Below are 23743 nucleotides of genomic sequence, written 5' to 3'. Positions count from 1 at the left end.
TAGTCTGCATTGTCAGACCACATAACCAACCTGTGGCTTTTGGAGAAACTTGTACTGAAACTTTATGTTTGTATAAACAGAACAAAGAGTGCTATCAAGTTTTAACACCTACAAATGGCTGTACATTTTTACTGTAGCTTCATTATTATCTAAATGCAGATCTAGCAGACTAGAGTTGGTGTAAAGCATCTCTTTGATCAGATATTTCATGATATTTTCAGGTATTTAATATGACATTTGTAAAAGGTAATAGAGTGATAGCCTGGGAGACTGCAATACTCTTTGTAGTAGAAGCTACTTCTCTTATGCTTAATCTTTAGGCATTCCTAAAGATGAAGGACAGGTTCTATCTCCAGATGACCTGATTATGTTGCTATTATCTTGGCCTCACTAAATGAGACCATCTAATTGAGACCACTAAAGAGCAGACAATGTCTTATTATTTGAGTTACTCTCTGACTGGTCAACAGTACTAGCAACCCTTTGATTACTTCTCTAAGCTGCATCTTTTACAGGTATATGCATATCATTAGTCACATGAAACTGAGGTTATGGTAATCCATCTGCATACCTCTTTTCTACATTCTCAGTTCCAAATTCATTGAAGAACTTCCCCCTCTTTGGACATTTCAGATTCAGTTATTTTGCTTTTAAAACCCTTACTTTTGTTTTAAAGATGGACGACCACTCTATATCCTTCGTCTTGGCCAAATGGACACAAAAGGTTTGGTGAAAGCCCTGGGAGAAGAATCTCTGCTGCGACACGTAAGATCTACCTTTGTTCCTCAGCTGGGAAACTTTAGAAGTATTTGTTACAGTACAGCAGGAATCTACTCAAAGGAATAATTGCTGGGTTCCTGGCTGGCAACTCTAAGTTATAGCTTTGGTTTAGTGCCTTTGGCATGACATAGCTTCTCTGCTTCCTGCAGAGAGAGAATTTGCAGTGAGATGTTGTAATGCTATAAATGTGCCAGAAAGATGTTTTTGGATCATTTGCAGCTACACTATGAGCATACAGTTCATAGGGGTCCTGGCATACAGGTTAGCTAATAACATTTGATTTGAGACTCTTATATTTCATCTTAAACTTTCAGTATCTATACCTTGCATGTTCAGCAGGATTTATTTTTCAGTAGAGCAGTCCCATTTTGCATAGAATCTTCTGGTTTGCATTCTGTGAGTTCAGACTGATATATCTCTGGGTTCTGCGTTCTTTGAAAGAAGAATTCTAGATCCTCCTGGTCCCCCTGTCATGCTCATGCTAATCCTTGTCTATATTGCCTTTGATTTCAGGTTCTGTCAATTAATGAAGAAGGACAAAAGAGATGCGAGGAAAATACCAACCTCTTTGGCCGCCCCATCACGTTAGTATAGTTAGTTTTCTTATATTCTTACAGAATATAAATGGAACGATGGGAATAATGTTTCCACAAAGGTTTTAAAGATGATCTTAGGGTTAAACTGCAGACAGCAGCATTGCACATGTCTCTTATGGACTCTTCCAGCCTGCGTTTGAATGCCATGTATAGTGGAATTAAATGCAAATTAACTTAACAGCTTCATATGCAAGCAAGTACTGGCTCTTCGCTACACTTTACATCTTTTTCTGTCCTGCTCCAAGGGGATTTCAACCTTGTTGTCTTGGTGATTTTAATCCAAGTCCTTAAAATTATCTTTTCTAATACAGAGAACTGTCTGCCAGACTCCACTTTAATCTTAAAATGCAGCCTTCACAAAGCACTTCTAAATTATTTTTAGTAATGGACCTGCATATCTTCATCCTCTTTCACACTGCTGGCATTTTCTCTTGTCCATTTTATGCTTTTGGATCCAGTCAACCAAAATATTGCTGCTTGAGCGGAGACTACTTTTTATTGTATTGGAATTGTTGGCTTCCCTCATTGAAATAGATTCTTGTGCAATTTGTGGTTTTATTGAAATGAGTGTTTCATGGATGATAAACCAAAGTGTCGCTGTGCAACGAAGTTATGACAAGTTCCTTTTTTGTGTTCATTGTAGATCCTGGACATGTCTAGTGGACTTGGAAGGCTTGAATATGCGGCACCTCTGGCGTCCTGGAGTTAAGGCCCTGCTTAGGATCATCGAGGTTGTTGAGGACAACTACCCCGAAACCCTGGGGAGACTGTTGATAGTGCGAGCTCCCAGGGTCTTTCCTGTACTCTGGACACTGGTGAGTGAAATTCGGACTGCAGGGATCCTAAGTGCTTGTATTTGTATAGATAGCTAAAACCAATTATTGTCATTGTAAGATCTGCTTATTTGAAGGCTTATTTGGGAGAAAACTTTACTTTCTGGTAACACGTGGCTGAGCTCCTGAAGGGCTGCAGCCCTGCTACAGAGCAGACAGCGTGTCAATTCTCATCACTTTCATTCCGCCAGAGCAGGACAAAATGTGATATCTAAACTGTAAATCTTGAAAAGCACCCCAATCATGATAGGCTTCCACACTGATAGGAAAACACCAAAATATTTTTAAATTTTGTGCTGAAAGGCAGTGAAAAGTAGTAAATATGGCACTGTCTGCTTAACTGATGTTCTGTCAATATAAAAACATGCTTGACAAATTTCTTGTGTAGTTTTTTATGTGGTGAGTTGACTTCTAACCTATTTTACATTTTTCTCCAGGTTAGTCCCTTTATCAATGAGAATACAAGGCAGAAGTTTCTGATTTACAGTGGGAATAACTACCAGGGGCCAGGAGGGCTAGTAGACTACGTGGACAAAGATGTGATCCCAGACTTCTTGGGAGGAGATTGTGTGGTGAGTTTTTCTTGCTGTAGCACGGGTAGAATCTGCACCGTACAAACTCCCTGTGGTCCATTTTCAAAGCCTTTCAGTCCTTTCTGAAAGGCAGCAGCATCTCTGCTGCGACTGAGATACCTCTGCTAAGTGCTGTACAAACCCTGATGACCTTGCCTTGAAGTGGTGATGCTGCCTCGGAGAAGGGGATTAGATGTTAGAAAAATCGTTGCAGTTCATGTGAATTTAGTCCAGCCTTGAAATCTTGTACTAACTGAGAGTGTGCACATGTAGTGTCATGGTGTAGTGACTTTTAGCAGTAGATTAGTATGACTGCCCATATTTGTGTCTGGCTCTTCTAGTGCAATGTCCCAGAAGGTGGGCTTGTGCCCAAGTCACTCTACCAAGCAGATGAGGAGCCAGAGAACCCAGATCACATCCGGTTATGGACAGAAACGATCTATCATTCTGCAAGTGTCCTCAAAGGAGCTCCGCATGAGGTACAAACCAGAATTTTATATAGCTGAAGGGGGAGCTTAACTGGTAGCAGCGGTGTGTTCTGTTTAAAGTTGTCTAGAGCAATGGGTGGCTCCCAAAATGCAAGTGCTGGATGTTTCAGCTGTAGTGCACCCTTCTTGGGAAGGTTGAGATAGGCCAGCTAACAGCTACGGGTGCAGAAGTTCAGAACAGTCATTTCAGAAGCAGCGCCTCTTATCCCTAGTGTAACCAGTTCTGTACAGTGCAGTTTCTTCCTCCTTTTTTGAGGAAATAGAGGCTCCCTCCGTTTCCCTTTTGCGATGCTGCTGCTTCCATTCCTGTTGGTGCAGCTAGGACAGCAATGGTCGTGGTAAAAGAAGGTAGTACATTAGCTGACTTGGTAATCAGAGAAGAGAATGTCCAAGCGGACACTTTAAAGAGCACTCTAATAATCCAATCCGTTAGCTTGCTGCATGATGAGTAGCTCTGAATCGGCCTCTTTGGACTTCTCACAAAATGGATGTGACTACTGGAGTACTCTACAACTGAAAAAGCATATTTGCATAGGATGGAGGAAGATGCTGGTTGTTATCTGAAGTCCTAACTTTTTGAAATGTTCTTGTCTCGTTTCCTTTTTAGATAGTTGTAGAGATTTTGGAAGGGGAATCTGTGATCACCTGGGACTTTGACATCCTGAAGGGAGATGTGGTGTTCAGCCTCTTTCACTCCAAACGAGCTCCTGAAACTGGTCGCAAAGAAGCCACATTACCAAGTACCTCTCTTGCGGGGGACAATACGCAGCTGATCGATAAGACCTGGGTCCTGGGGGTGGATTACAGCCGTATGGAATCTCCGCTGGTTTGTCGGGAAGGAGAGAGCATCCAGGTAAGAGGTGTTTGGATACTTGGGTTGATTTTACAGTCCTAGCAAACTACTGGAGTGCTTTTTACAGGGCCTTGCTTCAGGCATGTAAAATAAAATTGAACAAGATGTGTTCTCCAAACCACTCAGCCCAGTAGTTTCTTTTGGTTTCTGTGAAGTCATTCAGCTATTTCTTAGGACTTCTGGTAGTCTTGAGATGCCATTCCTTATCTTTTTCTTCCAGGGATCTCACGTGACTCGCTGGCCCGGCTTTTACATTCTCCAGTGGAAAATGCACGGCCCTCTGCCCTGCTCTGGCACTAGCCTCCCTCGCGTGGATGATGTCCTTGCCTCTTTGCAAGTTTCCAGTCATAAGTGCAAGATCATATACTACTATGAGGTGCTTGCGTCCAAGGACTTCAGGTAGGAGATCTATTGGGGGGATTTATTATGTGACTTGCAATAGAGGAGTCGTTTGAAAGGACTGAGTGAGATTTAAAATATCCAGATGTCCATCACTTCCACAGGATTCATGTTTCATTGATATTAAGCTGGACTGATACAGGCTCGGTGGTATTTTGCAGAAAGACTGTGCTCTTAGTGGTGCAGGTAATAAGGTTTTCCCGTTGTAGCAGGTACACCTTGGCAGGATGTACACCAGTGGATTTGCTGCTTTAGTTCCTGCTTCCAGATACCTCAAGTGGTGAGGGATTTGGCTGATGAGAATTTTGTCTTAGTTGGGAACATTTGAGAAGCTTTGGAGTAACTTTCTAAAGCCTGCAGTTATGTGGCTTCAAGTGCTTTCTGAATAGACAAATACATCAACCTCTGCAGGATTTGTCTAACACAAAAAGTATAATTCATATCAGCCATTAGTACTTGCAGATCTTTTGTTAACTGGAAGCTGGAAGAAGTGTTAGGTAGACCAGGCTTGTGGATGGACACGTGCTGCCTTAGCGAATAATGTGACTTGCCCAGGTCATGTGGACTGAGAACAGCAGCAAATTCCTCACTCTAATCATTCAGACCTGTTTCCTGATGCTCTGCTTGTGCAAAATCTGTTACAGCCAGAGCCAGTGCAGTTGTCCTTAGGCAGGCAGGACCTGAAGGCTCTGGCTGGAGATGGGACTCCCATGCTCGCACACCACAGTTGCCCTGTTGCCTGTGGCAGCTCTTCTGACCACACTCGTGGAGCTCTGCTGCCTTTGCAGGGCTCTTCAGTTGCACGTTTCTGGCCAGGGGCTGTATGTGTGGCCCCCGAGTCTTCCAGCTCTGTCCCCCTAGAATAACTGTAAGAGACAACTTGTAATATCTGTAGCTTGCGTAAAAAGGGATGTCTGACAATATTTTTCGTCATGACACAAGAGGAATTGTAAGATTCTTAGAGAACAAGTTGAAAAATGATGGACAAAATACCCTGCAGTTCTTTGAAAAGCATTTTGAGCTGATCTCCAGATATACGCAGTTATCCATAAATAGCTGCCTAACTAACAACTGTATCTCTTTCATCCTATTCCAGGGGATCTATGTCAAGCCTGGAATCTTGCAACAGTGGCTTTTCCCAGCTCAGTGGAGCCACGACATCTTCCAACCAGTCCCAGAGCAGCTCCCACCTTTCCAGATAGCAGGGCCAAGGCTACACGGACACGTTGCTCGGGGCTTCGTGGCTGCTCTGGAGCTGCTCCGTGCACCAGACCAAAGAGCCCGCAGGGCTGAGCCTCGAGGCAGCCGTTCGTGTGACCAGGCAGCAGCCCTTGGGCCACAGAGAGCCTTTGGGACGTGTTTTCAACAAAGAACTTGGAATTCAAAGGGCGGATTTAGAATTTTTCTATGGCGCCTACTTCCTAGTTGTCTTTTTCAAAAATCATGGTTTTGGATGAGTACCAGTTTGCATGAATTATGTATTACTAAAGCTTAAAGGGCTCTTTCCAATCAGTCGCTTTCCTACACGTGGTAGGAGAGACTGATGTTGCCTTATCTGTTATGGTCTGTAGGACTAGATTATTCATGTGTAGCGCAAAAAAAAAAAAATCTAGTTTTCTGGATGCCCAGGGTACCAATTACACATCAGAAAGTAAGTGGGGGCATTTCAGCAACCTGGACTTAAATTGTAAATACTTTAGTACAGATATAGCATGTTTCAAAAATCAATTTCAGGTCAAATGTAAGACCTCTTCTGATCCAACTGGATAATATTAGGGAATTTTTTTAACCTACTGAGATACAAAAATATTAACTGTTTTCTAGAAAAAATAGACAGAAAAACTGTCTTCAGAAAGCAGAATCTTTCTTAAAGATAGACTATTTTTCATTTTTCCTCAGGTTTACAAGCAATAACAAGTAGATCTGACCCATCTTGTTCAAGTGGATGGGAACTGATTCAGACTATAAAGGGCTAAGAAAAGCAATATTTTATTTCCTGAAGGCACAATGTTTTATGACAGTATTATAGAATTAGCTTTAAAACTTGAGCTAACTTGAAGAGAAATCTTTTTAAAAAAAAGCATGTGTGTATTTAAGCACTTACTGAAACATATTTATTCAAATACTAGCTTATTTTAAATTAATTTTTAACTTATTTATAATTTGAAAAATATGACTATTTATTAAATCCAATTGTCTTTTTTTAAAAGGGATGAACTTTTGTTTTAGAAAGGAGTAACTGATTGTCTTCAACCTCCAGAGCACTTCTGTTTCAGTTCCAATCTTTGTGATTGCTGGATGTTCTTAAGCAAAGGGCTGCATCGCACACGGCATGGGGGGTAAGGGCTGCGTGTCACCTTTCCGTGCAAGGGAAGGGGGGACAGTTCCTTGTTGGAGCAGCTTTTCAGCCTCTAACAAAAGTTAGTTCAAAGGTTAAGCAAAAAGTTAGTTCAGGAGTTGTTGGATGGTAGTGCAGCTTGGAGATGCAACACAAATACCATTTTTTTCATAATTTCCCCTGATTATGTCAGAGAATAGATGTGTAGCAAAGGTGCTAGTGATCCATTTATCACTTCGGATAGCAAAGGAGTTGTGTGTATTATTGTCTAGGGGACATCAACATGAGAAAGGAACCACGTGAAATGCTCAGTTGCTCTTGGGCGCTGTCTGCAGTCAGCCGAGGAGCCTGGACACTCGTGGAGGGTGCGGGTGTCTGTCAGGGTGTAGCTGTGCTGGGTGTAGCTGTGCTGGGTGTAGCTGTGCTGGGTGTAGCTGTGCTGGGTGTAGCTGTGCTGGGTGTAGCTGTGCTGGGTGTAGCTGTGCTGGGTGTAGCTGTGCTGGGTGTAGCTGTGCTGGGTGTAGCTGTGCTGGGTGTAGCTGTGCTGGGTGTAGCTGTGCTGGGTGCAGAGCACAGCCAGGCACCGGCTCCCTCAGCTGAGGGCGACCTCAGGGCTGGCCCAGGCCAAGATGAACGAGTTTCCAGTCTGTTAGAGCTGTGAAATACAACAAATGGCTCAGGGGTGAAGGAGCACATGGAGGGGACCAGATGAGGTGAGCAGGGAACGGTGTCTTCATCCAGCACAGCAATTCCTCTGTCCATGGCTGTACCTCTAGGTAAAAAGTTGTTTTCTCCCTTCCACCAAGTCTTTCAAAGGGCAGAATAGAACTTGTGCAGTTAAGGAGAGCGTAGATGTGCAGCATTTTCTAACCCTGTTTCTTTTAGTTATTCTGAAGCACCAGGCGTGCTTGACAAAGGAAGAAAGTGCCCCCGTAATTGCAACAACAGGAGATGAATATTGTTTATATTGTCTCTTTTTTTTAAGAAGTAGAGCCAAGAAAACTAGTGTCTCAGCTTGTACCTTTCATTGTGAAAGCTGAGCACTTAACTTGAATTATACAGGAAAGATTTATTTGGGGGCAGGGAGAATTTCCTAGTAGTCCTTTAGTCTTTACCATCTCTCACAGACGAATGAAACTTCTCTATTTCAGGCTAATTTGAGTCTTGACATGATGAAAACGACCACCTTTGCCATGCAAAGTCAAGAGTTGCTCTGCAATTAATTGTGCATATTATGTCTTTAGCCATAATTAACTATATTGCTAAAAATACACACTTTGAAACTGGTTTTTCAACAGCTCAGCACCAAAGCAAGCCCTCCTCCTGTGCTCTCTTTCAGGATTTCAGGCTTCTTGGTTTGAATATTTCATGGTGGTAATTATCCCGTTTTCTGCTTTGTCCTCAGTTTTCTCTGGTTAAGTATATTTTCCATTTACTTGCTTTTTAATTATTTTTTAAGTTTATTTAAAAATGTGGCAGGTGTCATGTTCAACCCCCAGGAAACGTTCTGGGTGTTTGCCCCTGTCAGGGAGGTGTCTGCAGCTTGTCACTGTCCCGTGTGTGGGCAGTAGCCAGGGCAGCAGGGAGGACCGGCTCCTCTGGGGCCCCGTCGTGAGGGCTGTGGCGGCTGGGCCGACCCCAGGGAGCTTTTCCCTCCCATTCTCCCGGGCTGGGGTCAGTTTTCCTTCCCATACCTGGCTGTGCTGCTCAGCGATAAGGATCGCTCCTCTGCCCCTCAGGAGACTGCTGCTCAAATCTAGTTGTGGAGCGATTCCTATCATCTCTCCTGAGCCTATTTTAGACAAAATTGCTTAATTTATTGACCAATTTATTCAATATGAATTCTCCCCTTCCCCCCATCCTTTTTATTTTCTCAATGCTAATGTAGCAGGAGAAAGAGGGAGACAGCCTGGGTATTACTTTTTAGACCTGACTGTGAGCTGAAGGTACAAGCAGAATTCTTTTAAAACACTTCCCTCCTCCAGCAAAATGATATTAGCATGATTTAGAAAATGACACACATGGTTTTCTTCACAGGAACCTCTTGTGAGTTGAGAGTAAGACTGGAAATACTTGTGGATTCTGCTGACTGTTCGCAGTGCTTCCCCGTAGGTCTCGTAATCGGTGCCGTAGGCAAGAAGAGCTCCCAGCTTCGGGTGCCGAGTTAGCAGCACCACGAGGCTCTCCCTGCTCCTAGCAGTATCTCAGCATCTGCTATTTCAGGTAAGGTCAGCGAGCTCTGGCTGCATTCAGGTACCAGCCGAGTACTGAAAAATTAGCTACTCAGTAAATGAGGGCTTTCCCCGTTTCACGTATTCCGTATATAAAACCTAATACCTACCTCAAAGAGCTGTTGCCATGTTCAGTGTTTCTTAGCTGATATCTCTTAAGAGAAAAGACACTGTGTTGTAGGTACCGAGCGTCAGGCTGCTGTTTACAGTTAAATATGGCCGTATTTGAAACCTTTATTCTTTGCAATTCCTATGGGTATGTCCCACTGCACTGTTTACTGGCTTCTGGAACAGCAGGACTGGGAAAGATCCCCAGGGAGCACTTCAAAAATGGCACAGGTATCGAGAAAGGAGCCTGGCTGGGCTTGCGTCTTGCAGGGCGACACTGATGATGCTGCAACTGAGTAATTCTGGCTGAGCATTACAGTATTTCTGCAGGTTTGCAAAGGGCTTTCTTTGCAATAGTTTTAGAATAACTTAGCCTGGTGTGAGGAAGACGCCGGTTCAGAAAGATGCAAAACGAGCACTGCTGGTTTCACTACCACAGTCCGTGTGCCAAGGGTTGCCCTGCAGAGCTGCACGCCGAAGCGCCCGGCCCTGCCAGCAGCAACCTGTGTCCTCGTGGTTTGAGGCTCGGGCAGCTGCTGCTCAGGGGCTGCAGAATCGCTGCACGGGAGAGCTCGGAGCTGCCGCCGGCATCGGGCTGCGCGGGGCAGCGCTCTGCAGCGCCAGGCTGCTCCGCTCAGGCTCCTCTGTCTGGTCTTGGCCAGTTTGGTCGTGTCACTTCCCTTTGGATAACAGTCTTAAGTAAAAAAAAAAAAACATATTTTAGTAAGAATGTGTAAACCCTGTTTTAATTAGCTGCCGTTTTGCATTCCTTGGTGAGCTCTGCATAATCATAATGTATGGCACAACTCTAGCTCTGGCTTTGAACGCTGGGAGAGGGTCTGAATTATTTTTTCAAGGCTTGCTTGGCTTATTGATCGCAAGATCTTGACTCCACAATGCAGTCATTTTTAGCTCTGTGACATTTGTTGCAATTCTCAGTGGGAAGTGAGCCTAACCATCTGCTCTGCTCAGGTGTGGAGGGGTTGGGTGCTGACACAGGAGCTAACTCCAGCCATACTAGAGTCAGAGGAATCCCTATTTTACTAGCTCATGCCTCTTTAATATTCAAAATGTTTATACTGTGAGCTAAAAACAGAACTATTACTCTAAGGACTAAAATTGATGGGCATTTGTCAAAGACTCCTGCATGTTATAAGCTTTTAATATTCTTCCAGTGTGTGTTTGTAATGATTCCTGTTCTAAATTAGTTATCTTTTGGAAGGCTAAATTGGTATCATGTGACATGCATTGGCTTTTATGATGTTAACACCCACTCCCAAGCTATTAGTACAGGTAAATTAAATGGGCATTACAATTTTAGCAAGCACTGCATTTCTCGACTTTGCAACTGTCTTTATTTTTTTATATATCAAGGTCCTGATTTCTGCAGCCAAAAAAAAATCAAACCTTCTTTAAGAGCACACTAGCAAAATGCAAAGTGCTTGGTAATGTGTTACTTGACAACAAATCTGATGCTAAAAATGTACTTAGTTACAGTCTTTGTAGGTTCTGGTAGGAGCTGTACACTTCTGTATGTTGGAAATAAAGCATCTCTAAAGAATGTCCAATTGTTTGATACAACTGAATCTTTCAAATTTGTGGTGAATTTTGAAAAGCCAAAGCACTTGTGCTGGTCTATTTAAGTACTCGTGGAAATGGAGGTAAGTCTTGTTTGTATCCAGTTATTTCTGTTCTTAAAAAACAAGGAGGACTTTAATGGTTATTTTCCTGTAGAACCAGCATTCTTTGTTTTAGTCATGTAAAAATAAGTAGGCTGGTACACATCAGCCTGCAGCACAGCTGGTTATTAAAATGAAAGAGATGGGTGGGTTCAAACAGCCTACCAGGCTTATCTGGGAAAGCATTTTATCCTGACCAACTTAATATTTAAGAAACCGATTTTCAGGCAGTTAATTCTAATTGAGTTTATTCAAGTATCAAATAGTCTTCTGTAAATAATAAAAAAATAGAATCTTCAGTATACAGGCTGATTTGATGCCAACTGCGGCACAAAAATTACATATATTTTGCTTGAAAAGAAAAAATAGAGTGCATACCCCATTTTACTATTCAGGCTCAGACAGGCTTAAAAAACCTAATTTGCAGCACTATGGTAGCATATTAAAGGCTAGCTTTCTTCACAAGGAAGCCAATTTACATATGTATTTTTGAATGTATTGTGCAAGGATGTATTCCAGGAAAATGGCTAATTCCCAGCTGAGCTGTTGCTTGAAATACTGAGCACGGTCCCAGCTCTGTGCTGGCAGCCGCCCTCGCTGAGGAGGTGAGGGCAGTTTTTGCAGTGGCTGCGAAGACTCTGCTGCTGGCACAGGAAACACGGGGCGACCTGAGCAGGCTGGGGCTGAGCCCAGGGCCCCGTGAGGCTGCGTCCTGCTGGCCACGCTGGGCTGCTGCCCTCTCCACAGGGGACAACAACATGGGTTCAGGTCGCTCAGTAGCAGGTCAGGCAGCTTAGCAGAGCACACAGGTTTCCTGAAAGAGTTTAAAAAAAAAAAAAAAAACCCAGGAGTTAATTCTTTGAGCTGGCATATGGCTTTTCATTTTGCTTTAAGAACCCACCACAGATGCAGAGCTTGTGGAAACATTTGTTTGTTAGGCTCATTTAAGGACTAAGAATTGAGTAAGAAAACATTCTTCCCCTGCAGTCAGCACAGGCTGGGTGAGGAAAGAGCTGCAAGAAAGCCCCAGTACTGTGTCAGCCTTTGAGCCCACTGTTGTGGCCAGAATGAGGCAAGTTGTGCTCTTGCTGCTGCTGCACCTGTTGCAATGTTTTTAAACTGTTCTATCACTCTTGGTTGATGACAAAATCAAAGCTCAGTTGGGGAAGCTCAGTTACAGAGTACAAAACATTAAACCAGATTCCTTGAATCTTGTTTATGCTACAGGAACATGCAGTAGGTTTTTGGTACACATCTCTTAAAATGTGTATCCATCTTTTGGGTGAGAAGGGACCTTTCAGAAGTACTTATGGCTTATTATCTGCAGGGAGCTCCAGGGAAGCAGCTGGATTCCTGCTGCAGGTGTGGACACTCATCCATGTGTGCAATGGGTGACAGCAGAGCCTGTGGGTGGCAGCTGGTTCTGCTTCATCCTCACATGGCCCAAACAGAGCAGGGAGGAGGGCAGGAAATGAACCCCAGACCACATGGGACAGGGCAAGAAGCAAAGAATGGGTCTGGACTCAGAGCTTACAACTGCTCTTGTTTGTGAGCAGTTTTGCAGTCTGGGTCAAGCAGCCCCCATGGGCACTAATGTGAGTACCTTCTGTTTCTCTCCAGCCGTGGCCTCAAAGGAGTGCTTGGCTCTGGTCCTGAGCATCTTCTGCCTCGCAGGCAGGGCCGTGCCTGGTGTCGCCGTTCAGCTCCCGCAGCGGGTGGTAGTGGTAGGCGCCGCTTTCGTGTCGCCTCTCTGACCTCGCTTTGAGAAAAAGGCCGATGTTTCCCAGAGCGCTAACGGCGAGAAGCAGAGCCAAGACGGTGGTTACGGCGAGCCAGGTTCTTCTATCAGACAAAAACAACAAAAACCAAAAAACCCTCCATGAGTAAGATATGTGTTCAGCTGTTCCCACTATGCAAGAAACTCTGGAAGTTTGTACTTCTCTCATCACAAGCTTGTGGGTCTGCTCTCAGGCACACGAGAACACCCTATGAAAAGGGTCTGTTTCAAACAGATGTTTTGAGCTTTCCCCTTCCCTAGCCTCTGAAAGCTCTTCCAGCCCTGAGGCTGCAGCTTCACCAGGTGCTGAGGTCTGGAGTTGTGCCAGAGTGCAAGATTCCCCCTGCTTGCCTCAACCCCCCTGCCCGTGCTGGATACAGCACATCAGTTAAAGAGGAAAGGTGGCTCTTGGTTAGGGGCAGCAAGGGTTGAGTGCTAGACTCAGGGTGCGACCTCTGTCACTGATGGTGACTTCAGCTAGGCACTTGTCTACTCTGCCTTCCAAATCTATCCCTTTTCCTATCATATACTGAGATATATAAACACATTAAGTCTGTATATGCGCACAAAAGGCCTGTGCAGGGTCCTGTATCTCAGACAGGGGTCAGTTATGGCCAGCATTACACACTTACTGTGACAGAGAGAATTTTTCTTTGTTCCAGGAAGACAGACAGCGCCCAGCTGGAAAACAAGAGCGGGAAGAAAAAAGTAGGGGAAGTAAAAACTTCACTGAAACAAGCACCTTAGCTAAGGTGACAACACCCCCAAAGTGATAACTACACAACCAAAACATGAGGTGATAAAGCTGCTCCTCCAACTATGTTTAGAAATAAACCAAACTAAAGAGCGGAGGGAATTGGTGGTACCTTTCTTTAACTGGTCCTGTATTGCCACGTCATAGGTGATGTTACAGCTGCCTGTCTGTCGGTCACAAGGACACATGTGTTCACATGCACAGAGTTTCTGGCAGTTTGGGCCATACCAGCCCATGGGACATGCTAGGGAATTGATTAAAAACAAAAGTCAGCCATTGTTAAAGCTCCACTTTGAATCTATTAAATCCAGCACTCTGGACCTTCCCCTGTCCTCAATTCAACGGTGCCTGTTTCATCAGCAGCATCAGCTGAGTGCCTGAATGCCAGGCACCCTCAGGGCTCTTTGGAGAGGCTCAAACCTCCTGTAGATCAGAGATGCTCAGACTGCTTCTAGGAGGGATGAGACTAGCTGAGCATTCCTGGGCTAAAGCTGGGATAAATATCCTGGGATAAAGCTATTTAACCATATGCACCCAGGATTTACACCCATACTGTGATTAACCCATGCTGTCACCAGAGCATGATTTTCAGTCTCACAGGAGCCTGAAGGGCTTCAGAAAAGCTGGAGCGGCTACGCAGATGAAAAATTACTGGCCCTATTACTTTTACGACTTGTAAAAGTGGAGTTCAAAGGATGCAAACCAAAATGACCTTTGGGAGCCTTCCACAACCACTGATTGAGACCCTCCTCCTCAGCCCAGGCTTAGAGGTGGGAATAGAGCCACACTGAAGTTCAAGGTATTCAAGTATTCGTGTTCTTTGGCAAAGCAACTCAGCTCTTCTGGGCAGAGACTAGATCGAGATTCAAACTCTTCTAATATAAAGAAAAATTCTCCTGCCCGCTGCCTGCTTTTCCTTGTAGCTGATTTAGGTAGGGCAGGTAAGTCCTTAAGAGGTGAGACTTATTTGAAGCTGCCCTTACCTTGCTCGCAGCTGCTTCCGTAGTAGCCAGCGGGGCAGGAGCAGGTGCCGTGCACAGGGTCACACAGGCCACCATTCTGACACAGGCATTTTTGGGAGCAAGCGTCCCCATAGAAGCCACTAGCACAAACTGCAAGAGACAAGCACAGAGCTTGGTAGGAGTCCCAGCAGCCCCCTGCTAGTACCTGCTCAGCCTTTTCTGCCATGGGGGCTTGAGGGGCTGCTCACAGAAAAGCAGCAGCTTCTGCTTTGAGCAAGGAGCAACGGGGGCCCCGTTGTTGCTTGGTGCTGGCTTAGCACCAAGACAAGTGTGAAAGTCCCAGTGCAATTAAACTCCCCCTGGGAAAAAGCAGAGCACCCTGTGCCCCCTTCCCTTGGCTGCTCCCTCGGGAGGGCACAGGGGCTGCCCACCGCTGCGGGCAGCCCAGGGCCTGCAGTCCCGACTACCCCCGGCCACTACAGAGAGGCAGAGCGGAGGGGAAGTCCGTGTTACCTTCACTGCAGTTGCTGCCAGTCCAGCCAGCATCGCACACGCATCCAGCTGCACAAATGCAAAGAGATATTAGCAAAAGAGAAAGGCTCAGAGACAGCTGGAACGTCAAGTTGGGAGCTTCCTGGGGTTCCCTTGTCACTTGAGATCAGGCTGCTCCTGCCAGGGAGCCCACAGAAGAGGAATCCTGAACTCACAAACAGGCTGGATGCAAACACCCACCAAGAGCAACAAACTGCACCAGTTTCTGTGCCACTTCCTGCTGCCTGGAGTTCAAGGCATTGATTCTGAATCAGCTGCTAGCAACATCTGCATCCCCCTGAGCTCTACCCCCTGAATCAGGGAGGCAGCAGATACAGAAACCAGACTGAGCAGGAACAGGAAGAGCAGCGGCTGGGGCTATCAGAGCAACACTGAGATGCGGGACAAGTTTACAGACCAGCAAACTCATGCTTGTAAAAATCATGCTGCAGTGAAGCAGGACAGCTGAATACTGAGAGAAGGAGCAATAAGGGCAGGGAGCAGAACTCAACTGCCACACGGCATAGTGCAATGCCCTTCTTAACAGCAGGTTTACAAAGAAAACCAGCTGCTTGACCTGGGACAGATAGGGAAGCCAAGACAAAGGTTGAAGTGAAGTCCTGCTATAGGTCTAGATTGCAGATCTGAGCCCCAGCCTTGCCCTGCTGCCACCCCCCATCGGCACTGGGTCCTGATAATCTCCACTGCTGCCGCAGGGGGCAGGGGGAGCAGAGCTCCAAACACCCAAAGGCAAGAGCAGGATTGAGGCAAACAGCCCCACCTGGCCTGCAGAGTCAGGATGTGGCTGGGGTGGAGCTGAGCATCAGCACCTGCAGCTCTAAAGGTCTGGGCTCCCCAGCAACTGCTCTTTCCTACAGTGAAGGAAGCAGCTACTGCTGGGCCTAATTCCTGGGGGGGAGAAAAAGCAGCTACAATCCTTCAAACAAGCATGGGGAAAGACTTCTTAGACTTAGGGAGCTGCTTCTGTGCATTGAGCTACATCAAAAGAGCCCCATCATGATGCTCCAGGGAGCAGGCTGGGAATGGCAAGCGATGCTCATACTGCAACGCACTTGACTGCTAAGGTAAGCAACACGTTCCCACATGTACCCCCCCCAGGTCTCAGCTTCCTTGTCAGGCCCCCTCCCACCTCCCCCGTGCTCCCAGGGGACTCACAGCCGGTGCAGGTGCCGTGGAGGCTGCAGTTGGCCGGGCCGCAGTCGAGCACGTCGCAGGCGGCGCCGCGCCAGAAGCGGCCGCTGCAGCTGCACGTCCCGCGCACGCAGAGCCCGTGGCCGCTGCAGTCCGCGGGCTCGCAGGCCGCCTCGTGCACGCACAGGACCGTCGAGATGCTCCGCGGGCAGCGCCACATGTTGTCGAAGGAGCTGGGGACACAACGGGGGCACTGTAAGGGGAGACAGCACTTGGCTGCTCCCAGCCCTGCGTGGAACCAATCAATGTAACCCGCCAAATTTGAGCTGGTAAATAAGAAAATTAGAATATTGACTCAAATCTAGTTTTGTGTTTATATTTTTCCAGTCTTAAAATAGTGTTGAGTCCTAAAGGATAGAAGTCATTTAAGACCCAAAATTACAAAGGGCAAACTGTGAAAACTAAATCCCTGTTAAAGTAGGGCCTGCTACTGTCCTTCCCTGAGGCGTTTAACACACCTTCATTTAACTACCCTTTGCTTTGATATAAGCAACTTCATTAGCCTTATAGTAACACTTGGCCTTCAACTGTAAGATTGTAAACTGAAGTTTAAATTGCCTGATTTTTAACTTGTTTCCTGTTTACTGTCAGAAACATCTTAAATCTCAACTGAAGATTTCTTTAGCTCTCCTCACCATGGCGTGAATGAGAGAAGCATAGCAGCGCTAGCCAGGGCAGGGTCTGCAAGTCAGTGTTTCTCTTCCATGAATAAACTGTTGACAGGTCTCAGCCATGTCCTGCGAATGTGCAACTGAATCTCCTAGTCCAAGAGCTGCTTTGATATTTGATTCCTGCACCAGGTCACTCAGTCACGCTGAACAGCTTTGCTGCATGTCTGAAAACAGCTAAACTTAATGTGAGACTACTGAGTGAAAAACAAAACAAAAACAGGTAGTCATAAAATTACTGTAAAGCTGAGAGTCATTTGCTCTGAAAACTGATCACTTGTTTGTACGTCGCATATGACAACCAGGGAGCTGCCTGGTCCCTTGTGCAGCCCTGGACATGCAGAGGCAGCACCTACCAGTGCTCAGAGGGGTAACTCGCAAGGGTCCCGTTGAGGACGAGCGTTGCGGAGCCTCCACCGTCCAGGTTGATAGCGTTGATGATTCCTTGCTGCCTCAAGAAGTCGGCCATTTCCCACAGGTTAAGCCTGCAAAAGCAAGCAGCTGTTCATTGCACAGGCCTGACTTGGGCAATCTGCAGTATTAGAAACTTGGTCCCCATCCTCAAAGGAAGGGGAGCAGTTTTCCCATCCCAGGCACGCTGACCCACCTCTGGAGGACTCTTCAGACCTTCCTGGCTTTGTCCTTCCAGCACCACAAACTGTTACGGGGCCTTCAACTTGTCTTTTATGTTCTAAGGCAGAGACTCCCTGAGTCCCTTCAATTCCAGTGACAGAGTTTAGACTGGTCTCATGTCCCCAAGGCCTTACCTTAGCTGAGGCCTTACCCTCTGGATTCCGTCTGTCCATCCACATGAACCAGCACCAGCTGTCCCTGACTGTCATGTCCAACTGCAGTCCTGGCTGATATCACATTGATGAACCTGTCAAAGGTTCCTACGAACGACAGGAAACAAATCACACGCTCACTGGGTGACAGAACTGGCTGATTAGACACATCTGCCTGTAAAACAAATCCCAGCAAAAGGCTCAGCTAAACTGAAATACAGTGAGAACAGTGCCCAGCATCCTCTTGTCCATCCAGCCCATCTAGGAATAAGATTTCTAGAGGCACTCTTGGTAAGATATTTTGCTGGTACAGGGAGAAAGGAAGAGGATTCATAAGCCTTCAGCTCTAACCCCTTGCAAGATAGGTCTGCTTTGAGCTTTCCTGAGCAAGGACCAAGATCAGTCATGCTAGGACTTCTCCCAGCTGTTAGCAAATTCTGCTCAATGATGCTGAACAGGCAAGTGCTGCCTGGTCTGGCAGGAACCCGCTGCTTGTACCGCAGCTGACTCGGGGTAACAAAGTAGCACGGAAGGAATCTGGATCTGTAAAGTGAAGGAGCATCAAGCGCTCCCAAAAAGACAGCAGAGTTTCCAAACCTCCCCTGCTACCAGCAGCCTCTCCGCAAGGAGAATCCGTGCCCAGGCTGAAGCTCTGCAGTATTTACCTGTGGTTTGAGTTTCATCACACTCAGCCATTCGACTCTGATTGATGTACACTTCTCTGTTCCTCAAGAGCCAAACCACCCCGCTCACGAGCTGCACAAAAGGGTTCACTTGATCCAAGACATCCTCCTCAGACAGGTAACTAGGGAAAGAGAGAGCAGGGGGTTACTCACAGCACGGCAATGGCACGTTAAAGCCTCTTCTCCTGACAGCAGACTGGAGAAGGGGGGAGGACAGCCGAATGGCCGTTAGCCGCAACCAAAAACACAGCTTCGATTCTCAAAAGAGTAGCACCAAACAGCTGCTGAGAGAGTTTTCGGTAACAGCGTCCAGGCAGCTCACAGCTTCACTAAGTGGGGAACAGAGGGGTGCTGTATCTCTCTGTCTGGGGAAGTTATCCTCTCCTCTTCCCTCTTTTATTGTTAAGACAGGACTGTTAAGCCAGTATGTCCATGACGAGGGTCCCAAGTCACTGTGGGAGGTTTTCCTTGTGATATCTTGGGGATCAGGGAGCTGAGCAACATCTGCCTCATTATAATCACATGCTGAGTAATGTTTGCAACAGCTAGAGGGGGACAGCAGCAAGCTGGGGGCTGAACAGCTGTGCCTGCACTGTGAGCTCTGCTAATGTTTGTTTGTTTAAAACCAACTGCTCTATGTGCACCCCACATCTTGTGGCACTGGAAGCTCAGCTTTTAGTTTTTTAGTGTATGAGTGTAGCTGAACAAATCACACCTCTTTGTACAAAAACATAACTGAAAATACATGAATGGAAAAGTGCAAAACAATCTCGGCAATCATTAGACGTGAACACAGAGAAAATGAACACAGCTGAAAATTGATTAAACGGCACAGAAGTTCAAGTATGGACTGACTGTCAGCTTTTAAATCTTTCAACTATTTACTCCTCATCTAGGTGGCAGTGACAGCACCTTTCCAAGCTTCAGGTACGTGCCCTAGTACACTGTTGTGTTGATCGTTATACAGACACTTGAGCATGCACTGCTTTCTCAGCTGTCCTGACAATTTCAGCTATCTACCTCCAAACTATTTCTGCAAACTATTTTCTGTCACGTTCCAGCAGCCCCAATGACCTGCAGCTGACAACAACCCGCATAGGCAATGCCATGACTCCCCTGAACACCAAAAATCCTTCGAAAATAGGAGGCAATCAGGGAAGAGCTGGATTAAAGACTCAGCTTCCTGCTGGTCCTGATGCAGAAGCATCGTCACTGAGGTGGAAAGCAGGTTATGGCAGTGGAGCTCCGGGCTGCCCGGGAGGGCGCTTAGGGGACGGGTAGCTGCTGGAGTAGCCTGTTGGCTCTACAGAGATGCTCCCCCGTCCCCCACGAGGGTCTGAAGGCAGCAGGGAGCAGGCGCAGGAAGAAGGCAGCTGATGGGAGCAGCCCATCTGCTTCTAAATCTGGGAACAACCCATGGAGCACAGCATGGCCTTCTGAATTCTTCAAGGACAGTTAAAGGAAGCTTTTACTTCCAGCAAGCTCTAACAGCTCTGTCCTGACCAAAGGGTGCTTTGAGCTTGTCTCCAGGTGTCTCTTGATTAAGGAGGTGTCAAGTATCCTTTCGGCTGGTGCTAAGGAGGGGCCTGTATAACTGCAGATCCAGTGCATGGCTCCCAGAAGCAGCCAACACATCACAGGGTCTCCAGTGCTGGTAGAGCAGCTATCCCTGCCACACCAGAGGCTTTGCCTCACACCAAGGTCTGGAGGGAGGACCCTCAAGGTGCAGAGGTACCTGGAGTGCTCCCCACTAAAGTTAGGGCCAAAAGAAATGGCATCCTTGTGAGTATTGGTTAAGGAGATATTTTTCCAGAGCACAGAAGTGGCAGACTGGGCTGGCAAGCAAAGGCTGCAGAGTGATATATGGGGGAGTAGGTGGGAATCTATGGAGTTTTCCCATGGGATGGATGATGAGTCAGATGAGACCCTCTGGTTTAGGGTTGGAGGGCAGTGCAGGCTGGTGGGTGTCCATCCACATGATCTCTGGTGGTGGATCAGGCCTTCTCTGAGCAGCTGCAAGAAGCTTCATGTTCACAGGCTCTGCTGCTCTTGAGGACTCTGATATCTGTTGAGAGGGCAACACAGCAGGGTACAAGCAATCTAAGGGAGGTCTGGATTTCTACTTTAAAATACAAAATTACTATGGGGGTGGTCAAATACCAGAACGGGTTGTGCAGAGATGCTGTGGGGCCTCCACCCTTTGAGATATTCAAAATCTGACTGGACAAGGGCCCAGGTAACACGGTCTAGTTATCCTTGCTCTGAGTAGCAGAGGTGAACTGGAGACATCCAGAGGTCCCTTCCAACCCCAGTGATTCTGTCCTGTAGCCAGCACAGCTGTTCAGTCCCTCCTTGGCCTCTTTTCTCAGTGGGGCAGGACAGGGACCTCTCCCCCTTCAACCACGATCATGCTGTAGCATGGCAGGGGGAAGGAGACCCAGCAGCCTATGTATCCAGACAGGATCAGAGTAATTTATGTAACTTATTTTCTTCCCAGGAAAGAAAGCCAGGGCTCAATGAGTTACAGGGAGGATATCTCTAATGGAAAAGAGAAAACCATCCTACTGACCTAACTAGGAGTGGCCAAGGGGACAGTGCTTCCTGTGTCCAAGATTGCTGCTAATTTTCAGAGAGGGAGAAGGGCGCTCTTGAAACGCTGCCCCGTTCTTACCCGAACACCAGGGTGCCATCCTTGCGGATGCCGAACTGCGCGTTCTGCAGGCCGCGGGCGTTCCTCACCAGCCTTCCATCGCTCACCACGTTCCCCAAACACTCCCCCGTTGTCATGTCAAAGTAGCCGCCGTTCTGGGCCACCAGGCACTTGCCGAGCCTCGCGGTCTCTTCCACAGGGGCTCTGCGCTGAGCGCGGCAGCCCCCGGCACCCCCGGGCTCCAGCACGGACAGCGTCCTTAGGGGGTTCCTCGCAAAAGTGAAGTGGCCGTAGACCACTTTGCGGTTATCGCCCGCGGCGGGGATGTAAGACACAAACGTTCGCGTGGTGGCCACGGGCCCGTCGGCGGTGGTGTCCCCGGGCCAGGACTCGTAGGTGGCGTTGCCGTGCTCGTGGGGCTGGCAGTCCCTGACGTGCCGGTGCGGGTGCCGCGGGCCGTGGCGGGACGGCGGGTAGGGCAGCAGCTCGTCCCCGCTCGAGGAGCCCCTGCGAGGGAAGAGGCGCTCGCTTAGTGCCGAGGCCGCGGGGGCCGCTCCCCGCGGGGAGGGCGCCGCTCCGGCCGCCGCTCCCCCCGCGAGCCGCCCGGGCTCGCCGCACTCACCGGGCGCCGCGCGCCGCCTGCAGCCAGCCCAGCGCCGCCAGCGCGGCCAGCAGCGCCCGCCGCCGCGCGCCCCCCGCCGCCGCCATCTTGGCGGCCGCTCACGTGGCGCGCGGCGCGGCGCCCCCTGCCGCCCGCCCGCCGCCATGGCGGCCGTTACCGCCGTTACCCGCGGCCGTTAGGCGCCGGCCGCCACAAAGCTGCGTTTACGAACAGGGAGCAAACACCTCACAGAAACTAGAATGGAGGAAAACAATTTCTTCATGCGAACCTTTGTAGGCGCCTATAAGCTGTATTAGCTCTTCTCCCTCTGCTTCAGCAGCCTCCCTTTCTCTTCTGCACCTGCGGAGGTGAAGCTGGATGGGAAACGGTACGTTATTTGTGTCTAACCCACCAGATATGCCAGGAGGAACTGTCTCTGGAATCTCACTTAAGAACTTCCTCTAGCTGTGTCACTTCTTTGTACCTTCGTACTCGCCTTAGGGACTCCTTGGTGGGTCAAGGTGGGGAGAAAATGAAGTAAGCTGATACAAAACTGTCAGATTAAAAGGCCGTAACTGGAAGGAATGTACAGAGTTTGGACTGGTAGAGGATGCTATGTGCAAAGAAAGGGACATCCATAAAAGGATCCCTCCACCCCAATTTCCCTTCAAGAAGGAAGACTGAGTCTGCCAAAATTGGTAAAGAAAACTAAGTGCTATGTTTTTTTTCTAGCCTGAGTGGAGAATGGCTGCTTTTAGATCCTGTTAGTCAGGCATCCAGATCACAGGCTGCTAGTAGAATAAAATGCTTCTTGTATCTGGGAGCATGGTGGTGTAGAGGGGGATGTATGGATAGGGGCTGGCAGTCCTGTCCTTGAAGGACTGTAGTCTTTGCATGGTCTCCGCAGCATTCACAGGCTACCTAGAACCGCTTCCATGTGGAGCTTACTCTGGGACTGTCTCTTTGCTGCATCTGTGCAGCACAGCAACCAGCAGTGTTCCCTACAAACACTGAACAAACAGGAGCCCAAATGCAAGAAGCAAATTGCCCACTGTTAATCAGTGGCGGAAATTCATTATGCTAAAATGAGCAGAGCCTCTGTAGTGTGTACCCTTTCAAATCGTACTGATTTTATGCTGCTAGTCTGTACACTTGCACTTGGTTAGTGCAAATGCCTGTTATTGAGATAATCCATTTTGAGTTTTTTTTTAAGTGTAGTTTAAAAAAATAGAAAATTTTGAAAGAATACTGCAAGTATTCTTATATGGCTGTAAGCGTAGTCATGGTGACAGCAGGTTTCTGTGTGCTTGAGACTATGATTTCTAGAGTAGTGAAATTCCACTAATAAGAAGCATTTAGACTTCCAAGTCTCTGCTTATTGCACCCATAGCAATTTGTTAAGGGAAGAATGACTGAGATGGATCCTAAGTGCCTACATTCCCAACAGCTTTGTATTGATCCAGTCATGAGTATGCAGCGTCTTGTCTGTTAGGGAGAACATGTTTCATAATGCTCACAGGAACGGACATGGCTCCAAAGCTTGTAGCAGCTTTGCTTTTCAAGAGCTCTGCAGCGTAACACAGTGACTAGTACAGTGGTTAACTGGTCATTCTGCTTTGGAAAACACCCTGAGACATTAACATGGACATTGATAAAGGAATTAAAAGGAGAACCGGTCTTTCCAGGAGTGTTTTCAAGTGATGTGCAAGAGAAATCTGCTAACTCAGTGGTTCTGAGGGCAGGTTTTGCTGGGATGCATACAAAGTGCCTATTTAAGCCAAGAAGCCCCAGGGAACTGGTGCTGGGGCCGGACTTTATCCCACTGAGCTTCAGTAGACAGTTTCCAAACAAACAAAAGCCCACAAAAAGCATTTCCAGACGTCCTGAAATGTCAGAGGGGGGAAAAGCTGTAAAAAATGTTTATTCAAAAATATGAAGAATTTTACATGCAGAAATCAATTCACTCACAAAATGTGTCTCTCATAAATCTATTCGTTACTCTATTCTTGGTTTTGGAACTTGAGATATAAGTGATATACTACATCTGTGTGTGTGACTATACTACCTTTCTGCAACCAAATGGTCTGAAGACTAGACAGGTCAAGAGAACTAACAGACACTGCAACTTTACATATATAAACTCACATCACTATGTCTATAAAACTAATAAAAATGAAAGTAATTTTAAGTAATTTAATAACCTGACAGGAAATACAAATATATGGAATTAGCAGTATTACTCC

The 23743-nt window shown here is 47.0% G+C and overlaps 2 protein-coding genes across 2 annotated transcripts in view; one reads left to right on the top strand and one right to left on the bottom strand.

The window, feature by feature from the left end:
• Positions 1-6580, top strand: part of SEC14L5 (SEC14 like lipid binding 5) — a 29386-nt gene extending 22806 nt beyond the window's left edge. The window contains exons 8-15 of the mRNA XM_088523068.1: positions 677-765; positions 1294-1364; positions 2020-2191; positions 2647-2781; positions 3123-3260; positions 3877-4122; positions 4343-4521; positions 5618-6580. Of these exons, the coding sequence (XP_088379194.1) occupies positions 677-765; positions 1294-1364; positions 2020-2191; positions 2647-2781; positions 3123-3260; positions 3877-4122; positions 4343-4521; positions 5618-5723 (1136 nt within the window). The 3' untranslated portion in view covers positions 5724-6580. The remainder of the gene's footprint in view (positions 1-676; positions 766-1293; positions 1365-2019; positions 2192-2646; positions 2782-3122; positions 3261-3876; positions 4123-4342; positions 4522-5617) is intronic.
• A 5095-nt stretch (positions 6581-11675) lies between these two features.
• NAGPA (N-acetylglucosamine-1-phosphodiester alpha-N-acetylglucosaminidase) lies at positions 11676-21607 on the bottom strand. Its single transcript, XM_088523227.1, has 12 exons — positions 21522-21607; positions 20921-21406; positions 18232-18371; positions 17566-17674; positions 17138-17266; positions 16078-16286; positions 14884-14931; positions 14392-14520; positions 13521-13652; positions 13287-13335; positions 12481-12719; positions 11676-11691 (listed from the first exon to the last, which is right to left on the bottom strand). The coding sequence occupies exons 1-11, from the start codon at positions 21605-21607 to the stop codon at positions 12506-12508; spliced, it is 1731 nt and encodes a 576-aa protein (XP_088379353.1). The 3' UTR covers positions 11676-11691; positions 12481-12505.
• Positions 21608-23743: the final 2136 nt, after the last annotated feature.

This window comes from Tinamus guttatus, unplaced genomic scaffold (assembly GCF_059628265.1).
Source record: "Tinamus guttatus ecotype Peru unplaced genomic scaffold, ASM5962826v1 Tinamus_guttatus_pri_ptg000172l, whole genome shotgun sequence".
In the NCBI taxonomy this organism is placed as follows: Eukaryota; Metazoa; Chordata; class Aves; order Tinamiformes; family Tinamidae; genus Tinamus; species Tinamus guttatus.
Note: the sequence above shows the minus strand (reverse complement) of the source record. Positions and strands in the feature narration are given on the sequence as shown.